A 26,695-nucleotide genomic window follows, 5' to 3' on the forward strand; every position below is an offset into this window, starting at 1 on the left:
TCACAGAAACGGCGGTGTAGTAGCCAACCATTCCGAGGAATCGTTGAACTCTCTTTTAGAGGTGGGAGGCCGTATGGCAATGATATCCTTCACCATGGCATCTACTGGTGCCACTTCATTGCTTCCCACCACGTATCCAAGGTACTGTATCTTGGCATGTCCAAAGTCACTTTTCTTTAGATTTATTGATAATCGAGCTTTCCTCAATCGCAGCAATACTTCTTTCAGGCCACTTCATGTGGTCCGACCATGACTCTGAAAAAATAAAAATAATATCATCTAAGTAAACTGCAACTCTGGAAGTCCTTCTAGAAGATCATTCATTGCCCTCTGGAATACTGGTCCTGTATTTTTTAAGCCAAAAGGTAAACCTTATACTGGAACAATCCATGGGTGTAACAAATGCAGTAATGGGTTTTTGAAGATGGTGATAAAGGAATTTGGTAGTATCCTTTTAGAAGGTCTATACGTGTAACAACTAGAGAAGAACTTACTTGATCAATCAAATCATCCACTCTAGGCAGTGGGAATGCATTTGTGACTGTCAGTTTATTAACCTGTCTATAATCGGTGCAGAGTCGAAATGATCCATCGGGTTTTCCTACTAATAAGCACGGCGAAGACCAAGGACTGTCACAGCGTTCGGCCAAGTCGTTATCCAGTAGAAACTGAGTTTCTTTTCTCATATGGCCCTCTTGTATGGGGATACTCTATAGGGTGCTTGCTTGCATGGCGTTGTTCCCTCTTTCAAAATGATCGTATATTCCAAAAGATTTGTTTGGGTTGTACATCTCCACACAGATCTCTGAAAGACTTCAGCAAACTTTCCACATCCTAGCCTGATGAGAACCTAAATGCATTAACTTTGCAGAGATATTCATTAAAACTTCAGAATTGGAGAGGTGAGAATCATTACCAATTTTAAAAATCATTCTATGGGAACAATAACTGAATCATTTTTAACGTTTACAACTGCAAGCACTGTTGGCTTTACTTTAGTGCTCTTTGACACAAAAGGCTTTAGTCTATTCACATGAACAAGATGTCTGTCTTTCCTTTTACCAGTAGTTTCAATTTCATATACATTATTGCTGCGTCTCTCTACTACGTATAGGGTCCTTCAAAACGACATTCCAAAGACTTCTTAGTGGGATTAAGCATTAAAATTTGATCCCTGGTTTAAATTCTCTGTTACAGTTTTAACATCAAACCTTTTCTTCATATTTTTTTGTGCTTTTAAAAGATTCTGATGTGCAAATACTCGAGGCCTATCTAATTGCTTTTAAGAGTAACAGCACATTGGTGCAAGTCTTTACCTGATTCTTGGTTTTCAAGCCAGACGTCATATAAAACCTTTAAGGGTCCTCTAACACTCCTACCATAAAGTAGTTCAGAAGGCGAATATCCCAAACTTTCTTGCTGAGTATTTCTTATGACGAACAACACAAATGGTAGTCCCTCATCCCACTCTTCTGATGTTCATGGCTGTACTTTGTCAGAGCCTCCTTAAGCGTCTGGTGAAATCGCTCGAGCGCTGGCTTTGCGGATGATAAGCTGTAGATATGAATGGTGAAACCCTCATAGCCAAACATAACATCCTGAAAAAGCTTAGATGTAAAATTTGTACCACGGTCGGTTTGAACCACTTTAGGTATGCCATAATGAGTAAAAAACTTGACAAGGTGTGTAATAAGATTCTTAGTAGTTATATTCCGTAAAGGAATAGCATCTGGATATAATACTAGAACACATTATAGTCACAGTATTGATGCTGTCTTTTTGTTTTTGGGTAGAGGTCCAACGCAGTCAATAATAACTTTTTCAAAAGGAACATTACAGACTACTTGAGGGACCAAAGGCACGGTTTAGGTTTGCTTGGTTGGCTTACCTACTTTTTGACAGGTTATGCAACAATTGCAGAATACCTTCACATCACGCAAAAGGCTAGGCCAATAAAAATATTGCAATATACTGTATGCTGTCTCTTAATCCCAAGATGAGTAGTAGAGACTTCATGGGCCACCCTCATCACATCATTTTTCAGAGATGCTGGAACCACCAACTGATGTTTAACTTCCCAAGAGGCAGTTGCCACTGCGGTACTTGGCTCTATATTTCCTCATTAGCACACCAGCTTTTTTAAGTAGTAGCATGTAGATTCTGCCATACTCTCCTTCTCTGTCAATGCATTCTTAAACAAAGGCTGTAAAGAGACATCGTTTAATTTGCTCATGTTTCAAATCTGTACATTAATTTTATATACATCGATTTCATTACATGATGTTGTCAATACATTTCCAACTTTTCATTACAACCTCCCTACTCGTAGTATCAAAACTATTCTCCCTATCCACAGTAGGAATAGCAGGTTGAAAATTTTCATTAAACAAACTATAGAGAGAGTAGTCAAAATCTGTCTCTAAATCTAAACATACTCCATCTCTCACCTTGTCATCCTCAACTGCAGACCTAGCACCACATTCAACAGAATTGAACTGGTCATCAATACTAGGAACAGATTCAGTCAAAACAATACCACGCAGGCCTCTGCTGCGTTCAAACTACACAAGATGGAAACAAATCACGTTCCACATCCTCCAACTGCTGAACAGGGCTGACTTCCAAAGGAGTATCACATACCACTGGGTCCGGTACCACAACGATTACCTGCAGCATCATTTCCAACAAGAACATCTACGCAGGAATCGGAAGAGACTCGACAATACCCACAATGATATCACCCTTGAATATGCCACAATCCAAAATGCACTCTAGCCCGAGGCAAAGAAGTCAAACCACCTATGCTCCTAACTATTACTTTATCATTGGTAAGACAGTCTTCTAACCCAGGTACTGCCCCTCTAACAACTAACTCTGCGATGAACCGGTGTCCCGCATTAAACATTTACAACACACCCTTACTATGTTCATCACCAGCAACCAAAACGCTGTCAAAGCAGAATGGTTTGAAACCAAACACACACCAGCTGACTCAGCATTTATATCACAACAAGAGAAAATTAGATTCCTCTCCTTTACTCTTTCTTTCATTCTTCCTAGAATGTTTGGGACATCTAGCTTTCACATGACGACCTCACACACGAATAACAAGTTACACTTGAACTAGCACCAGAGCCAAGAGATTTAACAGACAATTTATAAGGACTTGTTGGTGGTGAGTTTTGAGGTGACTTACTTGGTGTCTTCCTGGATTGGTTACCTGGTTTGCGAGGTCTTAATAACCTAAAATTCTCAGCAAGTACAGTTGCTCTTTGAAGAGTAGTTACTTCTTTCTCAAATAAATACCTCTGCGTATCAATGGGTATACCTCTTATAAATTGTTCTACTAATATTAGTTCTCTATATTCATCCATGCTCGAAACACCAGCAGACTTTAACCATTTATCATGCATACGCACAATATTATGGGAATATTCAACATACGACTGGTTGTAAATTTACGATATTTGCGAAACTTAAAGCGGTAATATTCCGGGGTGAGTTCGTACACACGCAAGATAGATTCCTTAATAAAATCATAATTTTTACCTTCTTCTAACGTTAAAGCCAGAAAGGCAGACCGACCTTTACCCTTTAAAGCAGGTTGAATAAGAATGGCCATATACCTTAGGTAGCTCTAAACTATCTGCCAACTTCTCAAATAAAGCAAAAAATTCATCAGGCGAGTTTTCGTCGAAGGAGGAATCATCTTTGAATACTTAATTACATTAGTATTTACTATCTTCTAACGGAGCTACACCTCCAGTTTCGCGTTTAATTTTAAGTTGTTCTAACTTTAACTTATATTCACGCTCTTCCCGTTCTAACCGCTCTTTTCGGTCTCGTTCTTCACGCTCTAACCTTTCTTCCTATCTTTCTCTTTTCTCTATCGGCATACTGCAACTCTAACCTCTTTACCTCTAACACCGAATTCATTTCATCACAAAGATCAAACGCTTCTTCAGTTAATATATCACTATCAACCAATTTATTTATTACAAAATGCTTGACTTGTGATTTACGCCACGTTTTCTTGACATCTCGAACAAATTCATATTTACGTGCAATAGATAACCAGTCCTCTTTACGTATCATATGCGAACGCAAATAACCAACAGAGGGTTGACTAACAAATTCATTTAAATCAAAGGCTCCATAATTACAATAAACTTTACTATTCAAAACAAAACTTTAAATATTAAACTTTACCCTTCACTACTTAACCTTAAAGTATTTTGGCCGCAAAAAATCAATAATACAGAACAGCCGTAATAGTCAACTACCATGAAGACAATTACGTTTCACACAACTTCGCTCGAACAATACATTTAAAAAATATGCATATTCGAGAATAGAGGCAATTAGGAAAAATTGCTGTACACACACAAGTGTAAGAATATCCCGGACAGGCCCCCATTTGTTATTGATTTTTCATATTATATTTTTAGATTTCAAGTAGCACTTTATAGATCATAACAATGTTCTTAGTGATATTTTTAAGTTAGTGCTATTTTACCAGGTTCAATTTTAAAGTTTATAATTTAAAAGGGAAAATATATTAAATCACTTTTAACCAACTTTTAATTAAAATAGATATTCTACACATATGTATATAAATATATAAAGAAATAATGAGAAAATAAATAAGTCCACTGGTGTAACGAAAACATAAAGATGAACAATTATCTCTTACCGTATGCAAAACACTTATATATCTAAGTAATATCCAATAACCGTTTAATCACCAATCCAGGAAGCACACTGGATAAAGAAAACTTTATTGTCAAAGTAACAATATTCGGTCATCCAAGGACCATGAAACAAACAAAACAATACTTAAATTACAATTAGTTACTCCCTTAGTGACTGAAAATCATACATATTTAAGGATACACCATTAGTCATACCTTCTAGTGACTAAAAAGAAAATTAAACAAAATATCAAAGAAATATACAACGAGAACCATAACATATATATATATTAATATATATATATATATATATATATATATATATATATATATATATATATATATATTATATATATATATATATATATATATACACACACACACATATACATGTGTGCTTGTAATATAAACGAAAACAAGTGAAGGCTCACTTCTATTGGAACAACACAGACAAAGCTGCAGTTCAAGCAGTTACAATGTTTTTATGTCTTTTTTTTTTTTCCGGTCCAGGGAACAATAGACTTCAGAGTAAAATGAAATAAAAGAGAAGCTGCGGAAAAACAATAAGATTAAAGTGTTAGTGTTATTCTATACACTTGCGCTCGGATGATACTATTATTTATAAAAAGATTTTTTACGATCTGAGGTCTGTCCATTAAATTAAGCGCTACGGTGACTTGAGGCTTAGCAAGTTCACGGAAAAATTACATCAAAAACGTCAATTCTGTTGTTATATTATTTACACACACACGTACACACATATATAGATATACATAATATATATTCATATCTACTAAAAAGACCTCATAAAATTGGATGGTATCTAGCTGAAACATTTATTCAAGAAAAATTATAACCTTTCTAGGACTAACTGTCATATCTGTTTAAGTTAACCGTAGAATTGACTGGGACTCTTAGTCCTAGAACGCTTGTAACTTTCTTGAATAAAAAAATCTCCGCTAGATACCATACAGTTTTAATGAGGTACTGTAAGTAATTGTTAATACATAGAAAAAACAATGTAAGTGATACAGTTGATATATATAATATATATATTATATATATAATATATATATATATATATATATATATATATATATATATATATATGTTTATATATATATATATATATATATATATATATATATATATATATATATATATATATATATATATATATATATATATATATATATATAATACACGATCCGTCAACTTCTAAAGCAACTCCCGACTGCCTAGCATATCGAGGTCAACAAAACAAGGGAACAAAATATACTATACAGAGGTCCCACTAATAACAAACAATAGATTCCATCGACAAAATAAAACTTCCTCACACTGAGAAGATCACAACTGCAACTAAATAACTTAAAATCTAACAAACAATCTATTTTCATTATCCTAATTCCATTGAGTTTACTCTTCAATTTACATATAAATAAAAAATCAGACGGCGGTGTTTATAAACATTTCATGCAGCTACTAAAATGAAATGTACGTTGGGGAGACACTTATATATCCATCTCACAAAGATTATAGAGTACAAAAGCTCATTACGACATGCTAGAAAGAGCGCGGCGATTTCGTACATATGAGGGATACTGACCATACTATACTCTGCACAGGGGCCGAGCTGATTTCCGAAAGTAGCTGCCCTAACGAAAGGAAGATTCTGGAATCCGCCATCATCGGTCAAAGCAACAATATGTACCTGCCAGGAGGACATTGAAAATCGCTTTTCACCAACGAGTTAATCTGAAGACCTGTTCTTAAGCAGGCTCTCCAGCGGATACGCCCACCAGACTCGACAAGAGGTAAAATACAAAGGAAATGTTCAAGGCTGCAGAAGTTATGACATTAGAATCACACGGTTGCAACTTGCAAACAGTGATTTTACTGGCTTTTATCATTACAGTACGCTGTTAAATCACTGTAAAACGCATTCATACGCACACCTAAAAATATCTATATGCACACTCATATATAGGTACATACATTATGTTTACATATATATATATATATATATATATATATATATATATATATATATATATATATATATATATATATATATATATAAGTGAGGTGTGGATGTTGAATGGGATGACCAAACGGGAAAAAGTATGGATAACATTTATTCAGAATATATGGACAGAACGTTTGATATAATGACGAGATTAAGTATAAAGTACAGTGTCCGGTGTTTGAGGAAATCTTTAAACCAAACTACTTGAAAACGCTCACAGTTGCCTCCTCAGGCGACTGATTACGCTATATTTTGCTTTATCGCACCAGAAAGCTGTTTGATCTTTCAGTTAATTACTGCCTTGAAGACACACACACACACACACACACACAGAGAGAGAGAGAGAGAGAGAGAGAGAGAGACTGAATTTATCCATATAAGTTTCTTTTCTGATTCAACTCTGCTTTCTACTTTTACAGAACGACACGAGATGCATTTAAACAAGAGCTACCGAATGACGATCTATTTCTCTATTTCCATATTTTTGCTTTGTTTATTTATTTATTTTATCTATTTCTTTTTTTTACAGGATATATTTTTGTAGTTATTTCCTCATTCTTATTTACCTCTAGATCTCAGTGCAATCAAATTTCAAGCGCCGTATAGGAGAAAAGTATATAGCATTTATTATCATTTACAATCCAACTCTATTCACAAATAAAATTTTAAAATTTCATTTCACCCTATAATCGGACTTCAGCCAAATAAAATCTTTACATACAAAAGGAGAAAGAAGTAAAGGAAAACTAATAAAGACGAAATTAGAATAAAAAAATATAAAATTCAAGAGAGATATAAATAGAATGAACTAAGTCCAAGAGTTTAAGGTATGGTTCCATGGGGATGGAAGCTACTCTTCTAAATAACTTTGGTCATAATGGCGTAATACCAGCTAAAGTGACAGTAATATAAGAGAGGATCGAAGGGGCATATGTTCATTCATTAAGTACGGTAAACTGTAACAGGCTAACCCTGAAGTCATTGTCGTTGGATTAATTTGGTTACGAATCGAAATAATGTCGGAAAACGAGGCTTCAATATTGATAATGACGATAATACAAAAAACATATAAAATATTCTTAATATCTACAGATGCTATACTATACGACGTCGGCCATATAGAATAAAGGAGTCGCCTAAAGAATTCCAAGTTAAAAATATATATTTTAGTTAAAAATTAAGATCATAAAGAACGATGGCTTTAGTGAATAATACCTCGAGCGACATAAATGTTGGTTTAAAATAATCTTCTCAAGCTCAGCTAATATTTTCATCATATTTTCATGGTATAATTATTTTATTTTTTTTGAATTCTTGGGATGTGTGGTCGCTGGAATTGGAGGCTTAAACATTTTAGAAAATAATTTATAATGTTTATTTTCCAACTCATTATAATAAGAATGAAGTAAACGGAAAATGTTATTCTGTATACAAAGGATTTTCCATGATGTAAGTATAAAAGCATATTCACTCCATCAAATGGAAGATCATTTTTAATCTGCTAATCTTGATGAGTGTAAAAGCAAATGATGTTATCCGCCAATACAGCGGAGCAACTATTACGCTTTTCATAGAAAAAGCTTCGGCATTTATTCATCATTAGGGCTATTTCATGTATTTTCCGTCATGTGTTCCACCATTTACCATTTACAAATGGTTTGGCTGTTCAAATAATCTATTTGGTGAATCAGTGCGATTTTCTATTACGGAAAAATGTCGTAAATATAGCTTCCAAATTACTGGAAAATAATGATGTGCAACGTTCGCATATTTATTGATATTGTAACTTCTCCTGAATACGATGTGGATAATCTTTCAGGGATTATTCATTTTATCTTTGTCTGTCTTTCTAAATTATTCTTATAATACAGTTAACAGAAACAGGATCAGAATTAGCAAACGTAATTTACGGTTAAAATACAATAAGGAAATATTTTCACTTTGAAATACAAGTGGATATAGCCTTATTTTCTTGGTTGAAATAGAGTTGGTAGACGTAATAGCAGACTGCATTAAAAACAGCAGACTTATTTCGAAATAAAATCTGCAGACGCATTTTCTCGTTGAATTTTCTTACACTCAAAAGGCTAAAGCCAAACGTCTCTCTCTCTCTCTCTCTCTCTCTCTCTCTTTTTTTCTTTTTTTTTTTTGAAGAGGAGGAGGAGGAGGAGGAGGAGGAGATGGGAACGTTTTTTGAGGAAGTAAGGTCTCGAAAAGGACCCTGACAATACTATTCTCTTGAATATTAGTCTGACATTAATTCACATGACTTTAATTAGGGATAACTAAAATTTTATTTCAGTTTTCTTTACTTTAGGTAATTCGCCTATCCAAATCCTTTTATTTTTATTAGCACTCGATGCACAAACATCACCTCCATTTGAAATGAATTAAATTTAATGGAAAATAAAACCAATAAAAATTAATAATAAAAATAGTGTGTGATCAATAAATCTCTTAAAAATATCGGGATATACGGTCTACATGCATAAATGAAAAAAAAATCCAACTAATGACCTCAAAACGCTGCTTAAACCCCACTGACCAAATGACTTAATCAAGAATGTACTCGGAGATCAGAGATTACTTATATATATTATTTTATGTAATATGCGCACATACCGGACGCATCCAAAAACAAGGATATGGAAAGGAGAGTCGTCTTCTGCTCATGCTTTAGTTGGGTACCTCTATGCTAATAGGTATTATTAAGTAAATAAAAAAATTCCCGTGTCTGTCGCTTATTAGCATAACAATTATAAATGCAAATGAGGGCGCTTGAACGTGACACGCACGGAACAGGTGTTGCGAATAAACATACACTATTTATGTACGTTTTTAATAATACAATCCATGTACGTGTATACATTTAGGAAATATAATAATTCTCTCTCTCTCTCTCTCTCTCTCTCTCTCTCTCTCTCTCTCTCTCTCTCTCTCTCTCTCTCACTCTCTCTTTCTCTGTCTTAAGGGCACTAATTAACTGAAAGATAAAATAGGTCTCTGAAGTATGAAAGTAAAAGTATAACCGTAAACATTAGCGTAAGTAGTGAAAGGTGAATGCTAAAAAGTGCCATATTACCAGGTAGTTTGAAATACATACATACATATATATATATATATATATATATATATATATATATATATATATATATATATATATATATATGTGTGTGTGTGTGTGTGTGTGTGTGTGTGTGTGTGTGTGTGTGTGCGAGAGAGAGAGAGAGAGAGAATGTTAGTAACTGTGCTACTTACCAAGACTATCTACAGCAAAATTATCGTTCTTCCTTTCTTTGTTATTAGTATTCGCAAGAAACTAGTTTAATGACAAACAATCCTCTATAAAGCGGCTACAGATAACGTACGACGATTGCCTAATAGGTTTAGGTCATTCTGTATAATTTTACTCTATGTTGGTCAAAACTTAAATGAAACTTTTTTTCAGTTATATTCAAGTTTTAGTCACTCTGTGGCAAAATAAAGTCCAATCAAGGTCTTCCTCTAAGGTTAATACAGCTTTTGATGTTTTCGTTTTTCTGTGATCTACGGTTGGAAAACCTACTATTTTTTTTTCTGGTGCAATTAACGCATGGCACTTAGTTATGTAATTCCACTTTATTATTCTGGAATGTAATTCACACAATGGAATTCCTCTAGTGTTCTGTAATGAGGCAAACCCTGCCCTATTTCGGAATCCAATTCAAGTCAAATCTACGTTTAATAGCAGCGAAAAATTCAATATAGTAAATGGAATCTATTTCTCACCTTTCTTATTAAACTATACAATTGCAATACTTCCCCCTACACACTGATTGTAATCCAGTGCCGATGCAGCAAATTCATGTAATTAGTGTTTATAAAATGTAACTAGCTTTCTTCTCCAAAGACCAGCAAGTAATAAAACGGGAAAGACGATGGCATGCTTCTGACTAACCAGTTCAGTGTGAGTTCAGTTGTTAAATAAAACTATGCTACCAGGTTAAAAACAAAAAAAAAAATTAGACTAAGAATTACAAAATGATTATAGTTATTCGGTTTCAGAAGTTACTCTTAAAATTAACTTCCCCTCTCTCTCTCTCTCTCTCTCTCTCTCTCTCTCTCTCTCTCTCTCTCTCTCTCACACACACACACGACACACACACACATACACACACACGCTCTAATTTGATATACAAAGAATCGTCAGTAACAGTTTTTCTGTAGTTTTTCACTCGTTCTGATCTTTAAAAAATGTTATGTCTATGAAAAAGGAAAGAAATTCAAATCCTCGTGTCAAGGACATGCTGAAAAGGAACAGATGCTTAGATAGTTAGACATTGACGGACTGTTTGTAAATTATCTGGCGTTATCGATCTGTCAAGAAAATACAAATTCTGTTGTTTTAATAGCTATATTAACATTTAAGCCGTTCACACAACGAAAAATTTTCCTCTCTCTTGCAAGACTGATTGATTGTTAGTGAATTATCTAACGTTATAGATCACTCAATAAAAATACATTTTCAGGTATGTTTTCAATTGTTATATTAATATTTTAACACTTAAACCCTTCACACTACCAAAAAAATTAAGTATATTTCAGTTTAACCAGACCACTGAGCTGTTTAACAGGCCTCCTAGGGCTGGCCCGAAGAATTAGATTTGTTTGCGTGGCCAGGAACCAACTTGTTACTTAGCAACGGGACCTATACAGCTTGTTGCTCCGAACCACAATATATAGAGAAATGAATTTCTAATCACCAGAAATAAATTCTACTGATTCCGATCTGGCAGCAGTTGGGAGCAAACTCGGGCTACCAGCCTGATAGATGAGTATGCAACCCACTTGCCCAGTAAGGAACTACTCATACTACTGCTGCTGCTACTACTGCTGCTGCTGCGGCTACTGCTACTATTAATACTACTGCTGCTGCTGCTGCTACTAATACTACTACTGCTACTAATACTACTACTACTACTGCTACTGCTGCTGCTGCTGCTGCTACTACTACTACTACTAATACAGCTCCTAGCACTGCGCTAGAAAGTATAAAAAAAAAATCCAGGGAAATATTTTCGTATTCCATCAGCTGATCCCCATTCAGAGGCGACCAGCTGTAAGAAAGGAGTTGACACCATAAAATCGAAGTTAAGGGTCATTCCGGGGGGGTGGGGTGGGGGGTGGGGGGGGGGGGGGGGGGGGGGGGGGGAATCATTCTTCACCGTTCAACAAATATTTCCGTTATTCTATTTGTTGTGCATTAATTATTGCATCAAATTCCGTATTGTCAAACTGCTACATATATACTGGAGTGGTAATATCTGTCTTTCTCAAAATAGATGGGAGACCTTATCGATTCCGTTTATATGTTAAAGCCTGCGGTGATATATTGCGATGACTCGTGCAATGAAGCGTAATATCGGCCTGGCTCGATTAAATGCGCTATTCTATCGCTTTCGCTTATATACTTCCGCGTACAATGATTTATCATGCAATAATTTATAATGATGTGAAGCCGTTTCTCCTACCATTTCTTTTGTCGTTTTTTTTTACCTTTATGATAAGAAACGCGTTGTCTTGGCGTTCACTTTTTCTTTTCCTTTTTTTTTTTACTTTGTGTTGCTTCGCAAGACTGAAAATTGTCGGACGATGTCTCATTATTTATATATATATATATATATATATATATATATATATATATATATATATATATATCATATTATATATACCATACATACATATATATATATATATATATATATATATATATATATATATATATAGATATATATGTATATATATGTGAATAATTATCACATCACCGTGATTCATATGAATTATTCGAGCTACAAATGTCCTTTAAAATCTAATTCGGTCTACCTCGGAATTAATATATTTTCATATATGTAAACCGAAGGGGAATTTTTTGTTGATTTCTTTGTTTGTATGGTGTTTTTACGTTTGCATGGAACAGTGGTTATTCAGCAACAAGATCAACGGGCTTTAAGTGGACTTCCGAACCACGTCGAGAGAGAACTTCTATCACCAGAAATACACATCTCTCACTCCTCAATGGAATGGCCGAGAATCGAACTCGCGACCACCGAGGTGGGACGCCCAACACCATACCAACCACACCACTGAGGCGCTAAATTTTTTTATGATAATAATGTCATCCTTTCGTGGGTTGGACCACTGCCCAGCTTGACAGAGAAGAAATCAGGACTTCAGTGACGTTATATATTGATTATGAGGTAGAGCGAATTAGATATTAAAGAACATTTGTAGCTCGACTAATATATATAATATATATATATATATATATATATATATATATATATATATATATATATATATATATATATATATATATATATATATATATATGTATTTAGGGGTATATATTTATAAGCGTAGATATATATATATATATATATATATATATATATATATATATATATATATATATATATATATATATATATATATATATATTATATACTTCTAGGGCACAATTTTTCACGGATACAACATTCATTGAATAGAATGGCTTTCTCACTGTAACCAGCTTTTTTGAAATTGTTTCATATTTTTCTAATTATTTTCTTTACTTCATTGTTCAGGTTACTAATGGACACATAATGGGGGTTCTTCCATTTACTCCAGTATTTTTACACGCGACAGCTGTTTCATCAACCTATACGTATTGACGTTTTCAAGCGTACTGATACAAATATGAGCCTACATGCTTTTGTGACGTCATGAGGACGGAAAGGTAGTACAATTGCCAGATACCTAGTTTTAAGTATTTACAAAAGACTATAGTGAAACATAAAATAAGACAAATAAATAAATATGTTAACAACAGAAATTAAATAAAAAAGTTGAAAGTAAGTTATTATATACACATTATACATAAATATATTATTAACATATATGTTTAATTCACTGAAAGTCAGTGTGCGCTCCTGTCCGCGTGTGGGGGCTTTGTTCCACGCGGTTGAAGGACTGCCTCCTACACGAGGGCAAGGATCGGTCTGCCTCACGTTGGATGTTAAGGCTGGGACGTTGCATTGCGATGCTGACTGCTTCTGGATATCAATAAACGATTGTAGTTGCCTTCCTTGTGTATTATTTTGGTGTTTGTGAGAAGTTCTTGTAATGATGCGTGTTTTTTATTGTGGGTATCCACCCAAAGTGCTGATGAATGGCTCCTTGGTTTCTGTGGGCCTGCATGCGACGTTTGTGGGTGGGTGGTGGTGTGTCCGATATAGCATTTTGGGGGACTGACATTGCTCGTCAGCACAGACAAACTTGTATACTATATCAGATTTAACCTCTTTCTCCGTCATGGGCCGTACTATTTTTTCATTACCAAAGAGGCCGTAAGGTTTGGTTTGCAGTAAATCCTTGCTGTTATTTTGTTATATGGCGCTAGGGGGTGGTTCCTCTTCGCAGTTATACCAAGGATGGCTTTCCTTTCATCTTTCGTGGTGTTTTGTTGTATGGTATCTGATGGTATATCACTATTTCTTTGTCTTTGTCTTTGTGTGTTGTTCCTCGGGGTCGGATTATGGAAAGCCTCTAATCTCTTTTTGACAACTTGCTGGATCATGTCATCTGGATATCCGTTATTTTGTGAGCAGCTGTTGAACTCTGTTGATCTCTTCGTTAGTCGCTTTCCACGTGGAACAGTGTGTATGGCGCGTTTTATGTATGCATTTACCACAGATCGTTTATATGCATCAGGGCATTTCTCCTCTAGCATTTAAGCATCTTCCAGCGTCTGTCTTTTTAGTGTATACGGTGGTATTGTATTTGTTGTTCTTTTGGGTCACAAGTACGTCCAAGAAAGGGAGCATCTTCTCATCACTTCTTTCTACCGTTAAAATTTAATGTAGAATTTGCTTGGAGTTTATTTACTAATTCTTCTATGTCATTGTCGCCCTTTGTTGTGATAAAGATATTATCAATATATCTCCCATAGATTCTGGGTTTTGGGTGTTCTTCAAACGTGAAATCTTCTGTGTGTGCCATGTATGCGTTTGCGAACAAAGAACCCCGAGGGGGGAACCCATTGCCACGCCGTCCTTTGTCGATATATTTCGGCCCGCCCCTATGAGAGGAATGGGGCTTCCTTTGTACCATGCTTCCAGCATCTCTTTTAAGATTTTTTCGGGGATCGGTAATGGTGGTTTCTCAGAGCGGTATATCTTGTCCATGATGATTTGTATTGTTTACCACTGGTACGTTAGTAAATAAACTTTCAACGTCCAGGGATGCTATGTCTTCGTCGGGTGCGGTGTCTTGCAGTAGGTCGATGAATTCCGTCGATGATTTTAGCGAGAACGTTGAGGGAATGTACGGCGTTATAATTTCATTCAATTTCTTAGCCACTTTATACATGGGAGATGTCATTTGGGATATAATGGGCCGTAGCGGGTTCCTGTTTGTGAATCTTGACTGTGCCGTAGCAGTATCCGGGTGCAAAGTCTCCGATGATTTTTGGAAAGCTTACTGTTCTCTGCTCTTTGTTCGCTTTTTCTGTTAGTCTCATCATTTTCTTTTTGAGGTCATTTGTTGGGTCTTTTTAAAGTGGCTGAAACTTATTATTATCACTTATATATTATCCATTTTAGTGTCGTATTCATCTCTATTCATTATGACGTACACTGCGGTTTTTTAATCTCCTTTGCGTATTATTATGGTTTCGTTTTCTCTCAGTTCTTTTGGCTGCTTTTTTTAACTGTGGACTGACTATGCGACTAAAGTAGTTACCACGTGTTCTATTGGTCATTTGTTGGGTCTTTTTAAAGTGGCTGAAACTTATTATTATCACTTAGTATATTATCCATTTTAGTGTCGTATTCATCTCTATTCATTATGACGTACACTGCGGTTTTATCTCCTTTGCGTATTATTATGGTTTCGTTTTCGCTTTTTTTTAACTGTGGACTGACTATGCGACTAAAGTAGTTACCACGTGTTTCTATTGCCTCACCCAGTAATTCAGCGATGCACTCTTGTTTAAGTTCGATTTTGCGTTCTTCTTTCAGTCGCAGTAGTTTATCGATTAATACTTCTGTATTAATCCTCTTGGATTCAGGGTGTGGTTTTCGTATGTAATGGCAGTTCAGGCCTAGATTTAGTAACTGCTTTTGGTGTTCACTCAACTCTATTCCTATCAGGAATAGAGTTGAGTGAACACCAAAAGCAGTTACTAAATCTAGGCCTGAATTTCTAGAAGCAAATCCTTCCGCTTCAGTTTGTGCGGCAATTCAAAGCAATAAGGTCGACAGCAGAGAGATTCGAGCCGGGAATCAGACGACAAAATTCGAATTCGATGACTTGCATGGTAACGCCGATTGGTATCTGTCTGCCTGTTTTCGCATCTTCCTTACACGATAGAAGGAAATTTTCACAAGGATCGGTATCACTGAGCCACGATGCTCAGGGCACAAACGGCCTTTCATGATCATCGAATGTCAAAATTTCTGCGCTGCTAAATGAAGCCTTATGATAATTTCATAATCGTTTAAATATTAATATCAGAAAAAAAATTATAACTTTTTTTTATTCACAGATGATCTCTTTTTATTCCTTGTCTCGGGTGGTATTTAATCAGAGATAATTTTGTCCAGATTGTCAAAAAAAGATGGTTATTGAAGAGCGAATATATATGGATATCTTCTGAATACACAAGTAACGGACGGAGAACATACATACATACATAATATATAGATATATATATATATTATATATATATATATATATATATATATATATATATATATATATATATATATATATATATATATACATGTATGATATATATATATATATATATATATAATATATATATATATATATATATATATATGTATATATATTATATATATATATATATATATATATATATATATATATATATATATATATATATATATATATATATATATATATATATATATATATATATATATATATATATATATATATATATATATATAGTATATATATATATATATATAGAGAGAGAGAGAGAGAGAGAGAGAGAGAGAGAGAGTACAAATGATTTAATTCGATTTCGTAATTAACAAATAAAGCGTTCAAAGTCTGCTTTTTAAAAATTTTTTTAGACACAACAAACCAAGTAGTGGGCATAAACTGTGCACGTGATTGCTAGACAAAGCATGACGTCGTTCAGTGATGAAACAGAACAGAGCTAAAAACCTTCTGTCATTCCCTTTGGAATGAATTGAATACTCCGCTAAAACACCCACCCGCCTTTCAAGTGAAATCCTCAGCATTCTTCTATAAAGATAGAACACTGTATCGTCACATCTTTCAAAACACAGGTCTTGAATGCCATTTGGAATTATTCCATTTAAACCCGGAGGAAATCATATTGAAGATTTCCGGCATGTTCGTGAATTTTCAGATATTTACAGTCTCTCGCAGTCTTTCTTTCAGTAGTGCTCGCTGTGGTACGGTGCTTTTGGAACGGCAGGCGAAAATCGAGAATAGTTCGCGCCATGGTAATTATTTTATCTACGAATCGGCGTAAAATGTCAGAATGCATTGTTCGCCTTAGCGAAATGACTCGTTCTCGAAATCAGGGATTCCGAAATGCACAGAATTGCGCAAAACTTTCAACCTGTTTCACGAGCATCAATGGGATTTTCCAGACTTTTGCAGTAAAAGAGATGGACAAAGCTTTATGGAACACTCATGGAAGATTAATCTTACTGCTGCTGATCAGACTTCAAAATATTGCGTTTGAAGATAAAGGCATTTTACGTTCGAATTTACAGAGGGAGGTTGGTTTTACCTCCAGAAGGGAAAGACTTTTTTTTGCTGACACGATAATAACATTTGCATACATGGGAGATATAACTTGCCTGTTTCTCTCAAGCTCGAAGTACTATGCATAAGTGTAATTCACCCCTCAAGAATTATTTCTATTTGGCAATAACATATATGGATTCCTTAAAGTAATCTTCGTTTACATTTCTGCAATAGTCTTCGGTAGATTTGTAAACAAACCTGTAAATTTTAATCTTAACAAACTAACTTAATTATTATCAGAGCTTTTGAGGTTTTTTATCTATTTATTTAAAGAATCCTTTCTCAGTACCTGGACTTCGAAGTGACGAAGACTGGTGGATCATAACTATTAAGAATGAGGAAAATAAAGGAATGATTTAACTTTCAAAATTATGAATTGCCAATTATGGAAGATTCACTTAAGGACAAAATAATCATCCTGTATTGGCTTATTTTGAGTTTTTTTATCTAATGGCTTTCATCTCATGAATACTCCGAGAAAAAGAAAAAAAGTAAGGATTAAAAGACCTGCCTCTAGGAAGAAGCAAGGTTATAAAAGCAATGGAAAACAGAGGAGGGAAGAGATATCCAGAGCTTGGCAGCAGGAGAAAAGAAACAGTCACTATTGCCACCTATTTCTTTCATCCTTTTTCATTCATCTTCGGCTATTTTCCTTCGCCACTGGTTGGAAGATTAACCGAAATTCATAGTGGAACATTCATTCCACCCCTCTCTCTCTCTCTCTCTCTCTCTCTCTCTCTCTCTCTCTCTCTCTCTCTCTCTCTCTCTCTCTCTATATATACATATATATATATATATATATATATATATATATATATATATATATATATATATATATATATATATAGTATATATATATATATATATATATATATATATATATATATTATGTGTGTGTGTGTGTGTGTGTGTGTGTGTGTGTGTGTTTGTGTAATATAAATTTAATTGACAAAACCTATTTGTAAATTTTCTTTTCATAAAAGGTGCAGAGATTCCTCCAAGGAGAATCTTTCCCTGAATAAAAGACAAAGACCAAGGTATTATATAAACGCCCATTCTTTAAACCTAGTTATTAATATCTGCCGGTATTACTTAGGACTTTTTTCTATCTTAATACTCCCGGCTGTATATGAAAATTGTATATGCAAATGTTTGCTGGCATTTTTCGAGCACATGGCTATTTGGAAAATGTATTGTTATTATTATTATTGAAAAAGAAACCCACAAGATTACTTTACTTGTAAGTATTTACATAGTATTGTAAAATACTATGTAATACTTACAAGTAAACAAGTTATGCTTGATAATCTTGTGGGATTCTTTTTCCGTCTGGAGAAGAAAAACTGAAATAAGTTTTTTGTTTGGTTCATTATTATTATCATTATTGTACCTATAGCGTGGAAATTTCAGTAATATAACAGATGACAAGTCTAAACGTAGAGTTTATTATGCAGACACAATCGCTCTTACAACAGTTGAGGTAATATATTTATGCGCATTACGTTTATAATCATTTAATTTGAAAAGAAGCTGGCATTCAGACTGCTTTATTAAAATGAGGAAACGGACGGGAGTAAATAACGAATAAACTAGTTGATAAATAAGTAATATTTATGTACGACCAACGTTAAAGCTGAAAAAAAACATAAAATACATAGCAACGTGAATCCAACTGAAAATTATTTCACCAGATGAATTTAACGATAAAATATCAGCGATCCCTGACCATTCGTTATCCATTTTTCAATTTTCCATCATAACATCAAGTTCATATCTTTCAGATTTTTGAACGAACTGGGCATCAGTTAATCAAGGGAATTAACAGAAAAGCAGAGCATTTGCTATTAATGAATAAAGGTTTGTTCTGGAAAAGAAAAGGATGGTAAATAATAATCCTTTACTACGAAGAAAGTGAGATGGTATATCATCTCCTTTTGAACAATCAACCTGCTAAGGTCATATTCATGAAACCAGGAAATCATCAGAGACAAAAACGTGGAAATAACAATGAGTTGCTAAGAAGTGCTTAAATCTAGCTCTTCGGGACTGGAGAGTTTTAAATTGACCGAGAATTATCGGTCAGTGCTTTCGTTGGAAACCTCCAAATCTATCTCTATGAAAGTAATAGAACTGAACACAGGCTGAAATGACTACTGCTCATTAGATCATATGGAATCTTGCGGAATTCTACGGAATCACAAATCTTTATTGGTTGTTCTTAGACTAAATTGTATTCACGTCATGTGTTTTGGCATCTAATATAATAAAATATTCAAAAATTATTCATAAAATTAAAGCATTCAAATTCTTAGGATCAAAGCCAGGCAACTTAACGTTAAAATAAAAGAAAATTGTTTAAAACTTGGAATCCGAAAAAAAAACAGTCACCCTTGTCTAACACAAATTTTATCTTTTCGAGGAACAATCATAAAAAAAAAATGAGGATACATTTCATGCGCATTAAATAAACGTAGAAGCTATTCAACAATGCACGGGAAAAAAAATGGAATGCGAGATGAAATATTGTTTTCACGCAGAGAGAGAGAGAGAGAGAGAGAGAGAGAGATGAGAGAGAGGAGAGAGAGAGAGAGAGAGAGGAGAGAGAAAGAGCTTTGAAAACTCTGGCCCTGTTCCTCATTTGTACAGATATAGAAAAATAAATCTGAACTCAGTCTCAGGCCACACAAATTGTCGCCATAAAAGGACAGAATAGTGACGCCACAGTTGTTGACATGCTAAAACTTCATAAGGAGAGGAGAGAGAGAGAGAGAGAGAGAGAGAGAGAGAGAGAGAGAGAGAGAGAGAGAGAGAGAGCTTTGAAAAATCTGGCCCTTGTCCTCATTTGTACAGATATAGAAAAATAAATCTGAAACTCAGTCTCAGGCCACACGAAATTGTCGCCATAAAAGGACAGAATAGTGACGCCACAGTTGCTGACATGCTAAAACTTCATAAGGAGAGAGAGAGAGAGAGAGATGAGAGAGAGAGAGGAGAGAGAGAGAGAGATCAAAACCATTTTTGCATATCTTCCAGAGGGAATCACGGAGAAAACACCTTTAATCTTCTCGGGTAAACAACTAGTTTGGATTCAGTTTGGAAGACTTACAACACTGTTGAAAGATACTGTTCGGAAAAACACTTTCTACACATTTTTGTCATACGGGATATCTGGGCGACAGGTATGCCAGTTAGGCGCCTGATGCAAATTTCTCCTCTCAAACATTACTTTGACTTGAGATTTTCCTATCATAATTAAGTGTTGATTTGATTAATTCTGTATGTATTGTAAATTAATTTTAAAGTAGTATAATCAAAGGCCAGGGTTTACAACTAGATTTTCACATTTTTAATAGAATCAAGCTTCTCAGTTTAATGATTTTGTTCCCATTACAAAATTACATTTACAGGATTGTCAAAGAATTCGGTTTACACCGAGAATTCCAATTTTTAAGGAGACAACCTTCTTAAATTTTAGCATACATGATCATCATATTGCTAATGGCACATATATTGAAGGTAATAGGGTTCTATTTCTTTATCTTTAAGAAATTCCTATCTTCAAAGAGACAATCTTCTCAATTTTTGCTTTATGTGATCGCCATATCGCTTCCGGTACACATTGAAATGAAAATATTTGATTTATTCTTTTTACAAGGATGACAAAAATGTATAAAAAAATTGAAATACAAATATATTTCTGTCTTAGAAGGATGACAGAAATGTATAAAAAAAGAAAGAAAAACCTTGAATGCACATATATTTCTGTCTTAGAAGGATGACAGAAATGCTTAAAGAAAAGAAACTTGAAATGCATTCGAAAATCACAAACCTTCCCCAAAGTTCACTGCAGCAAGAACCTCAGCCATTGCAGGTCGGATCAATGCAAGAAGGAAGTCGAGTTCAAGTTTCGCCTCCGAGACGAGTCGGGAATATCATGTCGTCCTCCTGCAGTCCTGGATTTACATGTGTATGTATGTATGTATCTATGTATATGTATATATACATACTATACATACATACATACATATATATATATATATATATATATATATATATATATATATATATATATATATATATATATATATAGTCGTGGCCTTTTTCATTTAGACACTTGTATTTGTAACATGTTCAAGAATGACCTCAAAGATATAATTAACAGACTTAAATAAAAATTAGTTGCCTTAGAGTTATCTTCGTTGTAATGTATGTCTAATATGTATTGCGAATATGGTTTGTTTACCAAAGTTCTGAATTGCTGTCACCTATAATCCTTTAATTGTCTTTTCCTTGTATCTGATGATTGTCTTAAACTTTTAATTGCACTCATTGTTTATGCTTGTTTGGGAAGGTTACTCATCTTCCAGGTGTGTCGGATTCTAGGTACTAATCTCTTTATAATCCATGTCAGTCAGTTATACGAATCTTCTTGTTTTGTCTTTTTCCTCATGTATGTCAGTTCATCTGCTTAGTAAAGGACGTTTGAACGTCGAAAGGTCTAGCGGATACTCGGTTGTTTCTTTTCCTTTGTGGCATATCTTTATTTATGGATTTATCATGTTCCTAACTTTCGTGATTAAGTCATACATATGTATATGTGTTTGTATATATATATATATATATATATATATATATATATATATATATATATATATATATATATATATATATATATATATATATATATATATAACTGAAATCACGAAAGTTAGGAACGTGATAAATCCATAATAAAGATATATGCCACGAAGGAAAATAAACAAACTGAGTATCTGCGAGACCTTTCGACGTTCAAATGTCCTTTACTATAGTGCGTTTACTTTTCTAAGATCGCTAGGGTGGGGCCAGGTAGAAAAGGCAGAGTTGTCATATCTACGGGTATGTAAGTCCCATTAAATGCTTCCTGCGGATATATCCTTCTTAGGAGGATTCGCTTTAGACCTTGGGAGTCGAGGGAAAGGGTTTGCTTCTTCCCTGTTAACTTTTTTTTTCCATTCCCGATTCTACTTAGCTATTCCTTCTTTCTCTTTCTATAATTATAGATGCGCTGAGTGGCCTGTTGGCTCCGGTGTTTGGACTTGAAACATAAATTCATAAGTCAATCGATCTATTATGCCCTTGGAAAAGACAACCACGCATTCCTTCTCTGCCTAACATTTTTATCAAAATCATCCAAGTCTGTCACAGGATTCACTTTCTCTTTTCTTCTTTGAAACACTGGAGATTCCACTATATTTCCCGCCTCTCTTGCTTCTTAAGTCTACGAATAGTCATTTCTAACACTTTTGTTGCTTCAGATGTTCTTGGGATGGCCTTTGAAAACATCAGTTACAGGACCTTCAAGATGTTTTTATAAAATGAAGTATTTCAGGAAATTATAGACTATTTCCTTGGCCTCAGGTGGTGGGTGAAGACGTTTACGGGAGTCATTTGGGCTGGGCTGTCCATACTTTTCACAGTGGGGTGATCGAGTGCGAGTATCCTTTAATGATATTGACCGTGACCTTTAAATCCTCTTAAGACCCATAGGGTCCCCTGAACTCAGATGTGGCATCTCCGGGGAAAAAAATATGCCATATCTTCATTTTCATTAGTGAAACTGAGGTTTTCACGAAGAATATACGAAATAAGATATATTCAAAATATCTGATGCAAACAAAGAATCACATTTTAAGAAATAAAAACTATTTCAATAGACTCCATGAAGCTAATATGATTACCATAACGTGAAAATTGGCAACGTATGATTTCTGTACAGGCCACACCCTAGCGATCTTAGAAAAGTAAACGCACTATAAGTAGATGAACTGACACACATGAGGAAAAAGGCAAAACAAGAAGATTCGTATAACTGACAGATAGGGATTATAAAGAGATTAGTACCTAGAATCTGACACACCTGGAATATGAGTAACCTTCCCAAACCAGCATAAACAATGGGTGCAATTAAAAGTTTAAGACAATCATCTCAGATACAAGGACAAGGGCCTAGAAGTAAGGCTAAGCCAGCATAAGTATTCTGTAAAAACTGGGCAAACATCTAATGCAATATTCATTCATTTAAGTGAAAACAACCACTCAATAAATTGGGTTGGTAGTTCAGTAATTGCAAGGTCAAGAGATGTCTTATCCCGAAATATTTCAGAATCTGCTTTAATACAACTTACTTTTCATTGTAATTTCAATGTTAGTCATGGCCTTTTTCATTTAGACCATTGTATTTGTAACATGTTCAAGAAATGACCTCAACAGATAATTACAGACTTAAATAAAAATTAGTTGCCTTAGAGTTATCTTCGTTGTAATGTGTCTAACATGTATTGTGAATATGGTTTTGTTTTACCAAAGTTCTGAATAGCTGGCACCTATAATCCTTTAATTGTCTTGTCCTTGTATGAGACGATTGTCTTAAACTTTTAATTGCACCCATTTTTTATGCTTGTTTGGGAAGGTTACTCATCTTCCAGGTGTGTTGGATTCTAGGTACTAATCTCTTTATAATCCCTATCTGTCAGTTATACGAATCATCTTGTTTGTCTCTTTCTTCATGTATGTCAGTTCATCTTGCTTAGTAAAGGACGTTGTTGAACGTCGAAAGGTCTCCGCGGGGGTACTCCGTTTTTTTATTTTCCTTCGTGGCATATATCTTTACATATGAATATATATAGTACTGGTAATCTTCTTAGGCACGAAGATATAGTAATTCAGTTGTATTCCACATAGGAAAATGATAAAATGGTATGTCTCAGGAAAATGCCAACAGTTTCGTCCTCCAATGGACCTCATCTTGGAGCGTTTATTAAGGAAAGAGATAAAGTTTACAGTGCATGTAGCCAAGAAAGGCCTAAAATTTTAAACGAGCTACAAACTACTCAGCAGTAAAATAACAATAAAACAAGAATAGCAGTTGAACAAAATACCAACAATATCTAACGAGGTAATACGTCCATTTGAAACAGGATAAACATACAGTACATATATTAACAAGTGTATACCATATGATAGTTAATGGATAACATTATTCCATTTGTACTGACGTTTCATGACATGTAATATAAAAGGATCTAATTTATACGGACCAGGAGATAAATTAAAATTTTTCCTTTACTGTGAACAATGCAAGCTGTCTCTATCAAATTTCTTTCAATAAAACCTATGGAATGAAGCAGAATACCTGTTATGAAAAAATGCGTACGCAAACAATACTTTTGCGTTTCTTTGATCATTCCAAATTGTTCAGACGAATCTCTTTATGCATTCTTCGTGGCGTGGAAGCGTTTGTCTCCTTCCGTAAATCATGAACATAAAGAGTGAAAAAGAACGAAACCTAATTGACATCCGCCTCTCTAGTTGTCAGCTTTATAACAGACGTTTTGAACGGTTGCCTGGTTTTCCTTTGTCGCCGATGTTTATTCACTCATTCTTTTATTCACTGATTCTCTTCACGCCGCTAACTGGAAGCAAAGTTTCGTGTCCCAGAAATAAGGTCGTAACTTTTATAAAATGTTTCGCGAACTCCCTGTTTGATTATCAATTGTTCGCGTCAACTCGAAAGTGGAATCTCTGTTTTTTTTTTTTCTGCCTGAACAAAACAAACTAGACGGATCGCTAATCAGAGTTAACCAATCAGTTGTTTGTTAGTCTTCAGCTTGTGTTACCGCTGAATCTTTTGGGCCAATGTTTTTGAACGAACAACAAAGATTGATAGATCTAAGTAGTAAGTCCGCGTCAGGTATTTCTTTGGAAATTACAGTTTACTTATTAAGAACTGACCGTTTTTTTTGGGGGGGTCCAACTGTAATTAACACCCAGGGGCTAGTACTAAACACGGCGAAATACATTTGACGCCCCAATCCCTAGTGGCTGTCGTTATTCGCGGGATCTTTCCTTGCAGTCCGTGCGGAGTTATTGCCTAGAATTACCCAATGATTTTATATTACGGACGTTTCATATACACCAAATCCTTTTTAATATTGTAGCTTCACCATGACACCTTGTAAATGATCAATATATAATTAGTTCTACAGTAATTAGCTAACCTTCACAAGCAACATCCTGTTACCCAATGAACGTTGGTTTATTTAAAGCATGTTTTGGTCAGACATCAATTGAATATGAACGAATCATTATATACTTTTAAACCAAAACTTTTTATCAATAACACTGTGAGAAAATATAGCCCTAGGAGAGTCCAGTACTACTGAATTACATTCGAGCGATAAGAAATATGACTTCCTATTTTATATATATATATATAGAGATATATATAGTATGAAGATATATATATATATATACTAGATATATAGTATATAGATATATAGAGAGAGAGATAATAGATAGATATAGATATATATAGATAGAGATATAGTATATGAGATATATCTATATATATGAGATATATAGAGATAGTATATCGATATAGATCTAGATAGATATATATGTATATAGGATATATGAGATATATATATATTTCTATATAGTAGATATATCTATATAGATATATATATAAGTATAGAGATGATTATATAGATAGTATATATATAGAGATATAAGAGAGATACTATAGAGATATAGATCTATATATGATATAGATATATTATATATATATCTATAATATATATACTAAATATATATTATCACGATATATATATATATATATATTGTATATATATACTATATATACTATATATATATATATACTATATATATATATATTATTATATATAGATATATATATATCTATATATAGATATATATATATATATATAGATATGTTATATATGTATATATATATATATATATATATATATATATATATATATATATTATTATATATAACCATAGGCACACACCTATAGCATATATATACAGATATATAAAACAGCTTATTGAAAGTGAAACTGAGTCGAGTTAAAAACAAAAACATCCGTGAAATGTGAACATCGTTTTTGGCCACCATGCTCCGTTTGGTTTTATCAAAACATTCTCAGTGCCAGTCGAGAGTAACTGACAAATACTAAAGATGACTGAAAATATTGTTTCTAAAATCACTAACGGAAATCCGCCTCATTAATCAGCCGAAGTATTTATCCATTTCATCTATTCTTTCTACCTCTCCCGCATCCTTTCCATCCCCAACCGCCAT

General features: G+C 34.1%; 1 protein-coding gene across 1 annotated transcript; it reads right to left on the minus strand.

Moving 5' to 3' along the window:
* Positions 1-26,695, minus strand: LOC135195366 (uncharacterized). The gene is made up of 4 exons (XM_064221626.1): positions 26,663-26,695; positions 11,520-11,741; positions 2,448-2,561; positions 1-174 (listed from the first exon to the last, which is right to left on the minus strand). Exons 1-4 carry the CDS (start codon positions 26,693-26,695, stop codon positions 1-3), a joined length of 543 nt encoding a protein of 180 aa, XP_064077696.1.

The sequence above is a fragment of the Macrobrachium nipponense genome, chromosome 16 (assembly GCF_015104395.2).
Source record: "Macrobrachium nipponense isolate FS-2020 chromosome 16, ASM1510439v2, whole genome shotgun sequence".
NCBI lineage: Eukaryota > Metazoa > Arthropoda > Malacostraca > Decapoda > Palaemonidae > Macrobrachium > Macrobrachium nipponense.

Excerpts from the sequence above, each read along its gene's own strand:
- LOC135195366 (XM_064221626.1), bottom strand. The coding sequence starts at position 26,695 with ATGGCGGTTGGGGATGGAAAGGATGCGGGAGAG. Across the intron at positions 11,742-26,662 it reads ATGGAAAGGATGCGGGAGAG|CGCAGTGCTAGGAGCTGTAT; the intron begins GTAGAAAGAATA and ends TATACTTTCTAG. Across the intron at positions 175-2,447 it reads CTGCAGTTGAGGATGACAAG|AAAAGTGACTTTGGACATGC; the intron begins GTGAGAGATGGA and ends ATAAATCTAAAG.